At 32.5% G+C, this 15,525-nt stretch overlaps 1 protein-coding gene across 6 annotated transcripts in view; it reads right to left on the bottom strand.

The window, feature by feature from the left end:
- The window catches only part of LOC108358103 (ethanolaminephosphotransferase 1), a 42,960-nt gene that overhangs the window by 2,458 nt on the left and 24,977 nt on the right, over positions 1 to 15,525 (bottom strand). For 4 of the 6 annotated variants that reach the window (XM_017609254.1, XM_017609255.1, XM_017609256.1 and 1 more), the window contains exons 5-9: positions 14,217 to 14,473; positions 11,904 to 12,061; positions 8,910 to 9,090; positions 5,556 to 5,765; positions 5,046 to 5,278 (exon numbers count right to left, since the gene is read on the bottom strand). In XM_017609254.1, the coding sequence (XP_017464743.1) occupies positions 5,072 to 5,278; positions 5,556 to 5,765; positions 8,910 to 9,090; positions 11,904 to 12,061; positions 14,217 to 14,473 (1,013 nt within the window). In that variant the 3' untranslated portion in view covers positions 5,046 to 5,071. Of the gene's footprint in view, positions 1 to 5,045; positions 5,279 to 5,555; positions 5,766 to 8,909; positions 9,091 to 11,903; positions 12,062 to 14,216; positions 14,474 to 15,525 lie in introns of those variants that run through there. The other 2 variants (XM_017609258.1, XM_017609259.1) reach the window with 2 other exon arrangements.

The raw sequence follows: 15,525 nt of genomic DNA, 5'->3' as shown, positions 1-15,525 counted from the left end.
TAAAAATAAATTCAAATTTTGAGAGTTTCTTACAACACATCATCATCAATCATTCAGCTCTACGGATTAGGGCTGCGACATCGACATTAATTTTTGTAAATAATCTATGGTTTGAGGTAAAATCGAATGCTCAAAGCATCGATCTTGTTTCCCGATATTTGGATAAAGTAGCTTTATTCGTTTGTGGTTGAGTGGTTAGATGTGTGACCTACCACTACGTAGGAACTTGTTTTGATCCCCGGTCCGAGCAACATCTAAAGTTATTTCGTGGCGAACCACCGAGTGTATTTCTACCATAAAAAAGTTTCTCATAAAATCCATTAGCTGTTTGGTGACAGCGTAAAACAATAAGTCCTTCCATTTTGTGTAACAACATCTAGAGGCACTGAACAAATTAGAGGAGCAGCTCGGCCAAGCACTTAGCAAAAGTGTAGGAACCCAAATATTATTTTATTAGGTTTGGTTAGGTCACCTCAAAACAATTTATTTTTGCTACTTATTCCTGGTCTCGAAATCTTTACTTCAGAATAATGCAACGCTAGAGTCAAAGCAACTGTACTTATAAGGAATATATTGACACCATATTCACTTGTATCTAAGTCTTCCGTGTCCTGGTCGATGGGCTCAGGTTTACGGCAGCCATAGTCTACTAGGATATATTACCAAAGTATGTGCAAAAGGATAGGTTACATACTAGTCGGGTCCAATGGCATCGCAATATTAATGTAACCATTTTTTCCCATATTTTTGGACCAAGTTGGTTACGAATGTTGGTTACAAGGAATCCTGGTCCTGTGTTTGTATTTAATCTAGTCACACTTTTTGCAGAGAAGCGTGAGCTAAAAGTAAGAGTGTTTTAATGCGCTTGTGCATGCTATCGCTTTCTGGTCGTTTCGCTCCCGTTTGTCTATGGCTGACATCGTCAGTTGCTTTGTATACGTACAAAATATAATGTTCCATAACTCCAAACTACAAAATATTGGTAATGTATACTTTTCCAAAATGCATCCGATAAGTTATCGAAAACATCGCTGGAGTAATCAGCGCTTCAAAGTTGTTTTTGGTTGCCATTCAAAATATGCAATGTATATGGTTATAAGGTTTCGCAACTCTGCATATACAAACAGTTTAAATACCGCAGTAAACAGAATCCAGACGTTTTGGAAGTAAGCCTATGTTTTTCTGCAATAAAATACTCAAATCAATTAAGCCATTCGACTGAACTCTTGGCACTACGACTCATTTCGGTATAATTTTGAATGGCTCAATGACACAATTCGCTCGCCGTCTTCAAAAGAGGCACAACTCCAAATTTGGCATTTTCGCAATTATGCAATAAAAATGTACACTGAGCTTTTATTTACCTGTCAGCAAAAGCTGGAGCAAATTTTTGTTATAACTTGTTAAAAAAAATCTTAGGTAAAGTCCCATGTGATTATCATGTGCTAAGAAATAGTTTTTCGCATTTTCTAAGCAACGTGTAATTTTGGGTTGTTACCCTCTTGAAGACGGTGTGCGAATTGAGCGTACATCGGTTCACACCAACACAGAACTTAGTCATTCCCTGATTCCAAGACTAACCTAAAATTAACCAAAATGCACATACAAATGTGGTCCAATTAACAGTTGCAATCCCGTACGAGTCAAACTAGTCAGAATTAAAGTATCAACAGAATCAAATCGCTGAGCGAATTTCGTCGGACGGTTTTTACAGTTTTACTAGTTTAAGTCCGAAACACAAAAAAACTCCAAGGGATTACTCCATGGAGCATTTTTCTGTAATACCGCAAAAAAGTGCTCAAATTTTGTATAAAAACATTCTGTAAGAGACTTTTTGATATGAAGAATCCGTTTCTGCACTTATCTTTTTTTTTAAACTTTTTAAAACAGAGGCCGCCATAGTGTAATTTCTCACCTTTTCTTCGGAACCTATTTTCGCAATTCGGCAAATTCCAAATTCATTTTAGACCCATAGTTTCTTCGGAAAATTGGCTTAGAATTATACGTACAATATTCCTATGCTATACGCGCAAAGTAAAAAAGAAAATGACCCGCCCTAACCTACATACCTCTTGGCAACACAGCCCAATAAATATCGCGTGGTCTTTCATATGGCTCATGAATTTCATTAGTACTCAAAAGCAGGACCAGATTTCTCAAAAGTTAATCTTTGCATACATTTAGGCAAACAGTAACTTTTAAATTAAATAAAACACCGTTTTGTTTTTTGACTTGTTTCTTGATTTATAATAAATTGACTTATTTGTTTTTGATCTACTGACAGATTTTACAAGGCGAAATTACTTAATTTCAGCGTAATTGACTGCAAAATGAGGAGCTAGTCCTAAATTAAGATCTAAACCAAAATCAAATACTTAATCATAGAAAGCATTTTAAGACCAAAGGAGCAGAAATATTTTTTTTTATTGGAATATCTCTTAATAAAAATACTAAAAATATACGATAAATAACAGTGGATCACAAGTTTGTGTTTGGTTTTTGCTCCACAGATGCCCATATTCATTTTCCATCTTGAATTGACCGCTTATTCCAAAAATCGAGTTAATTTTTTATTCTATGGAACGTTTTCTAGATATTTTCAATTTACCGTTATTCGGCTTAAAACAAAAGGTATTTCCACTTAGTCACGTATATCTCACGAACCAATTTAACAATTCGAAAATTAAATACGACAAATTAAAGCTAACAAAATTTTCCATAAACCGTCTATAAATCTTATTCCGATAGGATTCTGATATTTCATACTCATTACTTCTTGATTTATCCATCGATTTTCTTCATTAGTAACTTAATTTTTTGTAACAGAACAGGCTTTAGCACAAATGCAAACATTTTTCACAGAACCTGTTATTTTTTTAATTTTTCTTCTGTTAAAGTTTGATTTTTTTCATATGTTCATCAAAAAAAAACAAAAAATCTGGAATGATTAATTTATTTGTCAGAAACTATCAGACCTATTGGAAATTGATGTATATACGGTCGATGTAAAATTTCGTTAGCTTTCATTTACCGTATTTCATATAAATATTGTTAAATTGGTTCGTAAGATATACATACGGGATTAAGTGGAACCATTTTTTGTTTTAAGCTGGATAACGGTAAATTGAACATATCTTGTAAACTTATCCATAGAATAAAAAATTAAGTCAATTTTCGGAATCAGCGAGCAATTCTATATAGAAATTGGATAGTGAAATTGAACATTTTTGCTGTAAACCAGTGTAATTAGTTTCAAAAGACCACACAGTATTGATAAGTTGCTATTTTTTTGTGTGCATAAACACATACACAACGCTGTTAATTTTACAAGTGAAGTAAATCTCACCCATCCCAGTGTTGCCAGAGATGATATTTATCTAGAAAATGAAGACTTATTAAAAAAAAATTGGGTCAAAATTTTAAACTGAAGATATTAAAATGAAAACAAAATTCCATATAAAAAATCTTTATTATGAAAACTTCTGCAGAACTTGAAGATTTTCTATGTAGTTTCAACAGCAGATGTAAAATGAGCTTTTTTCAGATTAATTTAAATAAAAGAAAAATTGGCAAGAAGATGGAAACTACCACTTTAAGAGGTATTCTTCACATATATAATTTATATACTTTAAAAATGAAACACTTTTTTTATTGAGCTTGAGGCCGTTTTATGGAAAAATTATTGTGGAAAAAAACGACAATAGTTTACGAATGGGAATAGCTGCTATTCCAGAGATCACCACATCTGCTTACCAGAGTTCAAGGGCATTCTTTTTGCCTCTAGTCGACTTTTTTCGAAACTTTGTACAGAGTATAGAAATTGCTTAATATGATTTATTAAGACAAAAAAAAAAAAACAAATAGTCTACAAATCTTAAATCATAAAGATATAAATGGAGGATCTAGACGAAAAGTGATAAGTAAATTTTATGCAGAGTATGTTGGGATTTTTTGTTTTCGCGTTTTCTAAGTTCGAATGTGCGTAAGGAAGAGTAAGTATTCAAAATATCCTTTTAAAACTGTATCCTTAAGTATCCTTGAAATTTTGCAATAGTTATTTTTGAAAACATTATATGTATGTTAGAACTGCATATGTACATTAACTTGGCCACATTCTCGAATTTCGAACTTCTAACTTTATAAGCTTAGAGGAAATTAAATTAATTAAAAGACCATTCAATACTTTTTCGTCCTTGTGAACTAAAAAATTTTAGTTTTTTTTGTAAATTCTGCGAAATGTTCTCTTTCATTTGGTATCTGAATATTTCAAATAATTTTTGGAATTAATGATATCTTTGAAACTATAAAGTTCTTTAAAAAAATTTGGCCCATAGTTTCATGAGTTTATTGATTGCTTCGTGTGTTTCGAAATTCAAGAAATTTCTGGCAACACTCTCTCATACTACTACAATAAGAAACGGGATTTCCGAATGGTGACTATTTCCAATATCTGCAAGGCTTCAATACTTACATTATACCCTTTTCACTAAAACGTTAAATATAAGTTATAAATAAATTTTTTTTGTTATGTAACAACAATTCCTCAACTTAAATCAATTTAACTAATATTGTACGACATAACTTACAATTACTTCGTTGTACGAAAGTGCTTAAAAGCATTATGCGTATACATATATGTATATTAGAGTGACTGAAAATTGACAATTATTTTTTAATTAAATTCTTCAAAAAACGTCTGGTATTTGATTGAGCACTCAGTGTGAAGCAGTATTAATTATATTTTGATCCCTAGGATGCTAACAAATCTAAATACTAATCGTTTCACTGAAACCGAGCTGTGTTGTCCCATAAAATCTCTTATAATATTTTCATCACTTACATTAAGTGCTTTTAACCGGCACTAGGCATTCCAAAAATATACTGCATATTTCTCTATTAGTGATTAGTAAAAACAAATCTACCTAAATTTAATAATAGGTAGCTACTGCCTACATGCAATATTGTGGTATGTAGCATACCTTGAGGCTGAACTTTGTACGGTTAATACAATATTTTTTTTTTGTTTTTTGTAAATTCCATAGCATTTAAAATTATGTTAGTCCCACATTAATTATTCATCCAATTTGTTTGAATTTGGTCCATTTTTGTTATTACTCAAACGTTTAGTAAGTAATGAATCGGTTAAATGTGTAGATGTGTTAGAGTTGGTCACCGCAGGTGAATCCTTTGGCGAGGTATTTGTGAGTTTTTGTGCCATATAAGCAGTTTCTCTTACTTTAAAGCAACGAATATTGAAGTGATCGCACATTTCGCAAACCTGTAAAGGCAGAGGAAGCAAAACATAGACGAGAGTGTTATAAAAAGATAAGGGTTTTAGGATGCTATTGTAATTTTTCTACGTTGGATGTATGTATGTATAATGATTCCGTATTTTTATAGCAGTAACATTAACGATAAATTTTAAACATGAACTTTCAACTAAAATAGTAAACTCCTTAAAATATGCAGCGTTTTATTTTGATAGCGCTCACTTTTTTTCGCTGCACAGTTTTCTGTACAAAAACTCAACTATTTAATATACATTTCGTACTTACCACTCCTTGTGCGTAATGCAGATGCGCAATGGTCACGAATATCGTTAACGCCTGCACAATCCAACATTCCATTTCGGCGCTAATATCGCTGCCCCACAATTGTTCGTACCGCGGAAAGCAACAAACAGCCACAGTAGCCAATAGTGGCCACATGAGTAGATTGAAACCATCACAGCGAGTGTCGGACATTTGCGCCACTATCAAGCGACACTGTATCGCGGAAGCAGAGAAATAATGAAAAAAAAAAAAATAAATATTAGCTATTTAACGGAGAGCAAAATGTTATAGATAACAATAAACGAGCACATAACATTTAAAAGCTAGACAACAGTAAGTATGTATTACCAAATAACTAATAAGTATTCCACATTTGAAAACGAATACCCATAAGAGGATGTGACATGCCATCAACTCGCTCATCAGCATGGATGGCAACGATGTTATTAAGCGCAAAAGTGGTACTTAAATAGGTGATGCGAAAACATCATTGTCAGCTCAAAAATGTGTGCAACGTTGTTTTCGTTTTACGAATTGTCCAATGATACATTAAAAAATTCACAGTGATGGGAAAAATTTATCGAATGCAACCTACTCTACTGGAGTGGAAAGGGAGAACAGAAGACATTTGATATAGGTTGCCTACGTAGTATATGATTCTGAAAACGCAATATATCTCTATATATTTTAGCGCAATAAAGAAAGGTGATCTACGTTCGCGTTCGTCTCGCTCTAATTGCGATCTTAAGCTCCCTTAGAAAAATTCAGTGTGCCTATTTGTCAAACTACTTTTTTATATTAGAACGATTTTTTTGAAAAAGTATACATATTTTCTAGTATATTATGTTATAATCCCATATAGCGAAATTTACAACAATAAAATGCACTACAGAATAATAATTTTTAACCAAATAACCCAAAGTGGTCATCCTGATAGCAAGCCTAAGATTGGGAAAAGGGCAAGAAAGGCGCGTCGGTTGCGTAGTACTGCTGCAGGGGAGCTCTTGGTAAGAGCATGGGGTCTCTCGCCCAAAGTAATTCATTAGGTCTATGTAGATTATCTTGTTTTACGGAGCGCTTGCCTGGTGGAAATCACTAGAGAAGGCTACTCTTCTTAAGCAGCTGCCTAATCGGCATTAAACGGGCGTTAAGCACCGCACCTGCACACATTACTGCTGTTATTTTTATTATGTCTATCGATTTCTATAGCATTTTTGTATTTTCACTGTAATGGTCATCCTTATGATTATATCATATCTAGTTATTAATAAAATTTCAAAATTTTATTTTAATGAAATATACACCTTTAGTACTTTTTAGCTGTAGTTATTGATTTCGACATTGTTATCAACTAAAATTTTCATTGCTTCATTTCATGATTTTATCGTAAGCGAAAAAATTTCGATTTTATTTTATGTTGCATTTGAGTATTTTCATTGCTAAATATGAAATGTAGTCGTCATTAATATTCGTGACTAATATTTTTATTTCTTTTTTTTCAGAAAATTGTGGGAGTTGTAATTCGCTGAAGTTATATAAATCAAAAAGTGAATTTTGAATCTATTAGTTATGACTTTTTGCATTTCAGCGATGATGTTTGTTACGTCTTTTTGAGTTTCAGGTGACGATATGTATGTATGTAGATTTGGAATTTGTTTCCGAAATATACACCTTTAGCACTACTTAGCTATAGTTATCGATTTCATTATTGTTAACTTTAAATCTAAAACTTTCATCGTTACCGGTACCAAATATTAATTCCCATTTTTACTGATGATTTTATATCGTTATTGGCATCGTTATTATCATTATCGATTAGCATTGCATGTACAAGTATTTTTATCGAAACCGGCATCACTTCGTTATTGGTTTTTAATTGAATACCATTGCTGTATACATTATTGTCGTTATCCAAATTTTCAAACTTGTTTCGTTATCGATTTCATCATATTGATTTGTTATTGCTGTTCTTAGAGAAGTTCTTATCGTTACTTTCATTTTTACAGTTATCGATATTTTTATGAACAGCTATATTATAGCTGTATCATTGTTATTATCAGTTTTTATGATTACGTATGTAAATATATTGTTAACGTTATCCAAAACTTCATTTGAGTACTTTCATTCTTTTTTATTGTTCAGTATCGATGTGGTCATCGTTATCAATATTTTTGTGATTATCTTTTACCTGGAAAAAGTTTCCCTGAAAAGCGTTAAGGTAATTAGCTGAGCCCTCCCTTCCATAGGACACTTTGGTTGTATATTTTTTATGTGACTATCCAAAATCCTCTTACAGAAAAAAACTTACTTTTTTGATTACTTTTCGCAACGAGCTCCATTTTTTTGCAGATATATAATTCTTGTCCGTAGAAGTAACTTTATTTTGTCACATGCATGCACTTAGATTTAAAAACATACATACATATATGCGTCATAGAAATGTTTGTACGAATTAGGGATGTTAATTTTTTCACTTTTTACGATCCCGAGATTTTCGAGATGTTAACACAATCACGGGACCCCGGTACCTGTCCTGGGATTTAGATATTCATTACTTTTCAGCAGCTTAAATCGAAAAAATGTTTCTATATTGTTTGGGAAGCTCTCCTACCATAAAATAAGTAATAAATAAATGGGTTTGAAACCTAATTTTTTATTTAAAGTAACGACTTTATTTCTCTCTCTGACGTCAGCGTTTAATTTAAAGGACTTTGCAATTTCAAAGATATGATTGATTCCAAAAATTATTTAAAAAATGCAATGCAATGTAGAATAAAAATATGGGTACAAAATGAAAGAGGAAATTTCTTTAGAATTAAAAAAAAATAATAATTTGTTTGGATTCATAAGGACGAACAGGTAATTTTTTAAGCTGATAAAGTTAGAAGCACGAAATTCGAGGATGTTATCGAACTTTTACAAGTCCTTAACATACAACTTTCAAAAAAATAAATATTGCAAAATTTATAGGACAAAATTTTAAAAGGACATTTTCAATACTTACTAGTCTTTCTGCACCAAAAAATTGAATCTGTTTAAATTCTACAGGATTTTCTTATTTTCTTTTCAATTTGGTACCTATACTTTTTCTCTAAGCACATTTCACCGAATTTTTTAAATCATTTTTGCCTTACTGACGTCAGAATGAAAAACCAAAAACGCAATTTTACTATATTTGGCCCATGGATCCCGGGATTAACATTCCTAGTATGAATGTATGCACCCACAAAGCTTAAGCCTCAATCAAGTGTAGGGAACGCTCGCTGGATATCAAAGTGTGCATTCATGCACTCATTTTTACACACACACATATGTACATACATGCATCTATCCATATCTAAGTGGATATGCACTTACCGCAATATTGGAAAATAACGTTCCGAAGAGCACGAATAGTATGCGCGGCGACAGATCAATGATGCCATTACGCGAGTAAAAGCACCAAAATGTGCCGATTGCGAAAAGCCAAAGGAAGGGGAAGAGTGGTCGCGCCGCCTCCATGAATGGAAGCATTTTACCGGTTTTATTTTTGTATGACCTGCAAAATAAAATGAGCATGAATGAATATTTGCACTCACATTAATACATACATACACATGTATGCATTTATGACGTTTTTGTTGTTGTCCGAGAGAATGCAATCACTTTTATATGTAAAGAATAGTCATTAAAACATAGCATACATGTATGTATGTATAAATACACAAGTTTACAAATTCAGGTCAACTTTTGGATCTGAGCAGATAAGAGCGATTCTTAACTATATTTGATATGCTGAATTCGAATCTGCATTCAGTTTTTCAAGATTGATTCTAGTTTCCGAGATCTCGCATGATAGCACCATTGTGCTGTTATAGCAGCTTTTAAATCGTGGCACTGCTTGATAAGTAAGTAAAAATGGCAGAATGTTCATAAAAGTATGAACATATAACTACGCCGCTCTAAAATAAGTAAATTTATACAGTCCACTAGAATTTAAGATAATATTGTCATACATACATACTTACAAAACAAACAGGATAAGGTACCTAAACCTATCACACATACACACACATATGTACACACATACAGTCCACTTGAGGAAAGATAAGTATAAACAACCTTCATACAAAACAGATGGTTTCTTAATATTCAAGCAATGCCTTTGAACAAACAAACAATAGAATCAATAGAACAATAGAAGCAAACAATAGAATAAACTAAGAAGACATTAAAATTAGTCCTTTGTCTAACATTAGATACACAAACGCACTTACAAGTATAGTTACGTTTAGGAACATAGTTTTAAGATTTAGTATATAAGCAAATGTAAAATAGTTTAAGACTCAGAATTAAAATATATTCTAAACCATCAACACCATTATATAAAAATAAAAATGCAGAGACAGTGTTGCAAAGTTGATCCAAAGTGTTTTTGTTACGTTTGTGGTGGTTATATGATTAAAAAAAGTGGCAAAATAATAACAAATGCGCTCAAAGATGCGTATCTGCACTACTTTGGTTTCAGCGTAGCAGACACTCATAAGTCATGGAGACCGAAATTTATTTGTAACGCATGCAAAACAAAGCTGTATAAGTGGTCATCGGGAGAACGTGAGTACTTTTCCTTTTCAATGCCAGCGCTCTGGAGAGAACCTAAAAACCATAAAGATGATTGCTACTTTTGTTTGATGAAAGTTACGGGTATAAATGCAAAAAAATTAGCAAAATATAATTATCCTGATGTATCATCAGTATCCAAGCCAGTTCCACGTACTGCTAATGATCCATTGCCAGTTTATCGAAGTATAAGTGCAAACGTCCTGGAAACTTTAACTCCATCACCCCCGAGCAGTGAAAGCGACTTTGTCATGGAAGGGCCACATTTAATTTTGCAAGATGAACTAAGCGATTTGATTCGTGATTTGAATTTGTCCAAACAAAAAGCAGAGTTGCTAGGATCACGGCTGCAGCAATGGAAAAATCTAGACTCTCGAACAAAAGTTACTGTATACAGAAACAGAAATGAGGCACTTCGACCGTTCTTCAAAAAAGAAGACAACATAAGTTTCTGTAACGATATTAATGGTTTATTTAATGAAATGAATGCACCCTACGATCGAAACGAATGGCGTTTATTCATTGATGGTTCCAAATACAGCCTAAAAGCTGCTCTTCTCCACAACGGGAATAACAAACCATCTATTCCGATTGCTCATGCAGTACAAACGAAGGAATGCTACGAAACAATGCGGAAGATCCTGTGCTTCATCAAATACAATGATCATAAATGGAAAATATGTGGTGATCTAAAGGTATAAACATTAATTCCAATTAAATCGAAAACACTTATTTTTTATATTATTTCAACAGGTTATTGGCATCTTAACTGGGATGCAATCTGGATTCACCAAATTTTGTTGTTTCTTATGCTTGTGGGATAGCCGCGCAACTGAACATCATTATGTGAGGAAAGAATGGCAAAGTCGTACTCAATATGAGCCTGGACAGCAAAACGTCTCCGCTGAACCACTTGTAAATCCACAAGACATTTTCCTGCCACCTCTTCACATTAAACTTGGTCTTATAAAGAACTTCGTCAAAGCATTAAACCGTGAAGGACCGGCTTTTCAGTACTTAGTCAAGTTGTTTCCTAAATTGTCATATGCAAAAATCAAAGAAGGAATATTTGTCGGACCTGATATTAGAAAACTAATGGCTGATAAAGAATTTACAAAATGTTTAACGCCCGATGAAGCAGCCGCGTGGGCATCTTTTCAAAATATCGTTCACCACTTTCTTGGTAATCACAAATCCCCTAATTTTGAGGAAATTATTGGCGATATGTTGGAAAATTATCGCAAGATTGGAGCTCGGATGTCTCTAAAGATGCATTTTCTGCATTCCCATCTCGATTTTTTTCCCGAAAACTTGGGTGATACGAGCGACGAACAGGGAGAGCGGTTACACCAAGATCTAGCCAACATTGAAAGACGATACCAAGGATTTTGGGATGAAGGCATGATGAGCGACTATTGTTGGACTCTAATACGCGAAACAGATACTAAACAATACAAAAGGCAAAGTTCCACCAATCTTCATTTCTGATTTGTTACTTTTAAGTTAATAAAATGAATATTATTTGACAAAAATCTTAAAAAATGAATTTATTGACTATATTAAAAACTAGAATCAATCTTAAAAAACGGAATGCAGATTCGGATTCAGCGTCATAAATTGACTTAAAAACCACTTTTAGTTGCCCAGATCCAAAACCGTGTATACTTGTGATATTTATATAGTAGATATACTTAAATTTTCAGTGTAATTGCATTTTTTATTCGAAATTCTGCAAATTTTTAAAATACTTACAAATATATATTTTTTATGATAATTGGATGACTGCTTATCATGCTCGAAGTCAGTAGCACAAACTCAAATATATTTGCCATACTGACATTCAAAAATGGGCGTGCATGCCAAATATTCGGACCGACCAGTGTGGTGAAGAATAACATTAAGCTGACGCCCTGTAGGAAGAGAAAAATGTAATGGTTAGAAAATGAATATGGAGGTACTAATCTAATTAGGAAAAGCGCTGCGTCCATAAAATGAAATTTTGCAGGCAGAATAACCTTCAACGCTTTTTCGAAAGTACGAGTCGAGATGTTTAGACCTAAGCTTTGCAAATGGTGGAGAGCTTCGTAGATGTGGATCACATGTGGTCCCCTGATAATCTCCGACCACGCTGTTAGGAATACCTGTGGACGCGCTTCCAGCTAACAATCGATATCTTAAGCGAACTAAGATTTATTCTGATGCAACCGAAGGAGACGAGACGCTTTCTCCGACTACGAATTGGCATCCCTATACACCCACATGCCAATTCTGGCAACTGTCTTTCACCTCACCACAGTCTTTCGAAAGACAAAAGTTTTCGTAAGACAATTGTCAACTCTGGCAACTATCTTGAAAGCTCTTTACTGTCTTCCAAAAGACTAATTGAAAGATCTGCTAACGAGGAGCTCCAAGGAGCTGTTCTCCTTTAAGCAATAAGTTTTTTTTATTAAATTAAATTTAAAAGATATATATATGTTTTCTTTTTAAAACGATACAAGTAATAAATAAATTAAAATAATATTAAAAAAGAAAAATAAAATTAAAATTAAAAGAAAAAGAAAAAACGAAAATAATAAAACTAACTGAAATTAAATTAGCTAAAGAAAAAAAATTTATCAAAAAGAAGGAAATCATACTTAAAAATTACATATAATTAAAAAAATATATTTTTATTATAAAAGCGACATCTAAAACTTAAAAGAAAATTAAATTAAAAAAGGAGTAAAATAAAGTAATATCTTAAAAATTAAATAAAATAAAATTATTTATTTTTCTTTTTGAAACAATAAAATTCAAAAATTATAAGTAAATTAAATTAGCAAAAGGAAAAACAAATTAACTTCAAAAAAGAAAAAATTAATAAAGTTTCTAGAAATTAAATGAAATTAAAAAATATAGTTTTATTTTTTAAACAATAAAAAAATAATAACAATTTAAAAAGGTGATAAAATTGTGTGAAATTAATAAAAAAAAATCTTCTTTTGAAACCAATAGCATCTACACATTAAAATAAAATTAAATTAAGAGATAAAAAATTGATAAATTGAAAAAGAAAACATACCTACAATAAGTTTCTAAAAATTAAATGAATTACAAAATATATATTTCTCTATTATAATAATAAAATCGTAGAGTTAAAAGAGAATGTAAATTAAAAAATAAATTCGCTGTCCGGGGACTCACTCACTTGGTCGTTGCAAAATAACTTTTCACTGCAAGTGGTGAAGGAGAGAGCTCTTTCCTAAGACTTATTTGCTAGAATAACAAAAGTCTTTCGAACTATCTTGCCTTTTAACTTTCTGAGCCAGAATTGCCCTGTTAAATACAATCGCCATTTCATAGACTATCTAACAGGATTTTCTGAAACATACAATTGTGATCTGGAAGCCAAAATCTGAGATTTAAGGAGATTTTCGTTCCTCTCTCAACCCTTTCGTCAAGCATTGGCCCTATGCCAGAAGAATCTAGCTATGGCAAGTATGTGAAGATTTTTTTACACGTATCTTAAGTAACGTAAGCATTCTCTTCGCGTTCCTTAATCTATATAAGGTCCAATAATTCTGTTTCCGAAAATCAATATAAAATTCAATCGATTTCAGATTAATTGGTACGTCTGCTTTAAGCCAGACTGAAAAGTTGTCTGATTGTTAAAAGTTTATACTTTTATTTTGTTTCAAAGAAGATTATTGGAAGAGCATAGCTTGAGAACATACGTTTATTGTACAACAAAAAGTTTATGTTGTAAGAAAAGTTTGTTAAAAGGCATTCGGGAATTTAACTTTAACTTTAAGCATACCGAAAATTAATTTTTTCTGAGCACCTATCAGTTTTTAAATATTAATACAAACCATTTTCAAAAGATTTATCATTTCCCTTGCTTTTACGATTGCTTCTCGCTCCAGTGCAATTACCAAATCCATATCATTTCAACATTAAAAAAAATCCCCTCTTTCATTTCCATCGCCTTTGCAATGCAACTGCCCGCAATTACATCTGGCCGGGTACACCAACTCATGCAGAATTTTGTTGTTTTTTTTTTTTGCTTTCGTGATACTCGTAACTTACCCACATCGTGCAATCGTATCCCCACGGCAAGAACATAACTCCGGTGTTGTACTTTTCGACATGTGTCAAATAAAAATTAAGAAAAACATTCCAAATAACCCAAAACATATGAATCGGCGGCAAGTCATTTGTGCCAAATAGTGAAAACATATAAATGGGTATGAGCGCAGCGGAGTAAGAGTCCAGACCGTGGTCAAATAGTTCACCCAGCGGACTGCTGGTGCCAGTGCGACGTGCCTGCTTACCATCCATGCCATCTGCGGTTGTGTTGAGAATGGGGAACGGGAAGAAATGATTAATAAAACTGCACATATGTAGGTACATACATGTTTATGTATGCAAATGTCAGGTAGAAAATTTCTGACTACGTGTGTCTATAAACGAGTGGACTAAATTTGAAACTTCTCACAATTGCCAAATTACCGGGCATATTTAAACGAGTTACCTTTACAAATACATATGCATGCATGTACATTAGACAGCATCATTCCCCATACAAAAAAAAATCGGTACTATTTTTCCATTGGAATTATAAAATCTATTATATTTTAAGACGTCCACCAAAATATTTCGGAAAAATATTAAGATTTAAGTGAGCTGGGCCGATTTGAAAATGGAGTTTTTTATGAATAAAAATAGTTTCTTAAAGGTTTTTTTTGAAAAAATCCCCTCAAATGACAAAACGGTTTAAGCTTAAAATATTTGCATACAAATATTATAAAAAGTTCAAAAAAAATTTTGAACGGAATCGTAATGATGAGATTTTTGATGCTGTTTTTTAACTTTTTTCAAAGATTGGTATAGGAAAAACTTGAATAACTGAACCTAAACTCTTCCGATTTAGACTTAGAAGGTGTCATTGGAAAGGTATTTTCTCACACTTTTTATTTCTTTGCTAATAAACTCATTCCAAGGATGGAAGAGAAAGGTAGGATGAAGGAACGTCATTCAAAGTTGAATTAAGATGTGTTGGTACTCGAAAAAACAAGATGGGACACGAATGACGTTTTTTTGGCCAGAAATAAAAACAGTGTAAAAATACCTTTCTCTAAGTTTAAATCAAAACATTTTTGGCCCAGTTATTCAAGTTTTTCGTAAACCAATCTTTGAAAAAAGTAAAATAACAGCATCAAAAATCTCATTCTTACGATTCCGTTGAAAAGATTTTTAAATATTTTTATGCAGCTTTTTTAAGCTTAATCTAGTTAGTCATCTGAGGGGACTTTTTTCAAAAAGTTCTTTAAGAAACTATCTTTATTCATAAAAAACTTCATTTTTGGAGGTATCTTCAAATCGGTCCAGCTCGCTT

Source organism: Rhagoletis zephyria, unplaced genomic scaffold, assembly GCF_001687245.7.
Source record: "Rhagoletis zephyria isolate East Lansing unplaced genomic scaffold, Rhagoletis_zephyria_1.1 Rzeph_scaffold_00206, whole genome shotgun sequence".
Taxonomy (NCBI): Eukaryota; Metazoa; Arthropoda; class Insecta; order Diptera; family Tephritidae; genus Rhagoletis; species Rhagoletis zephyria.
The sequence above is the reverse complement of the archived record's forward strand: the minus strand, read 5'-3'. Positions and strand labels throughout refer to the sequence as shown.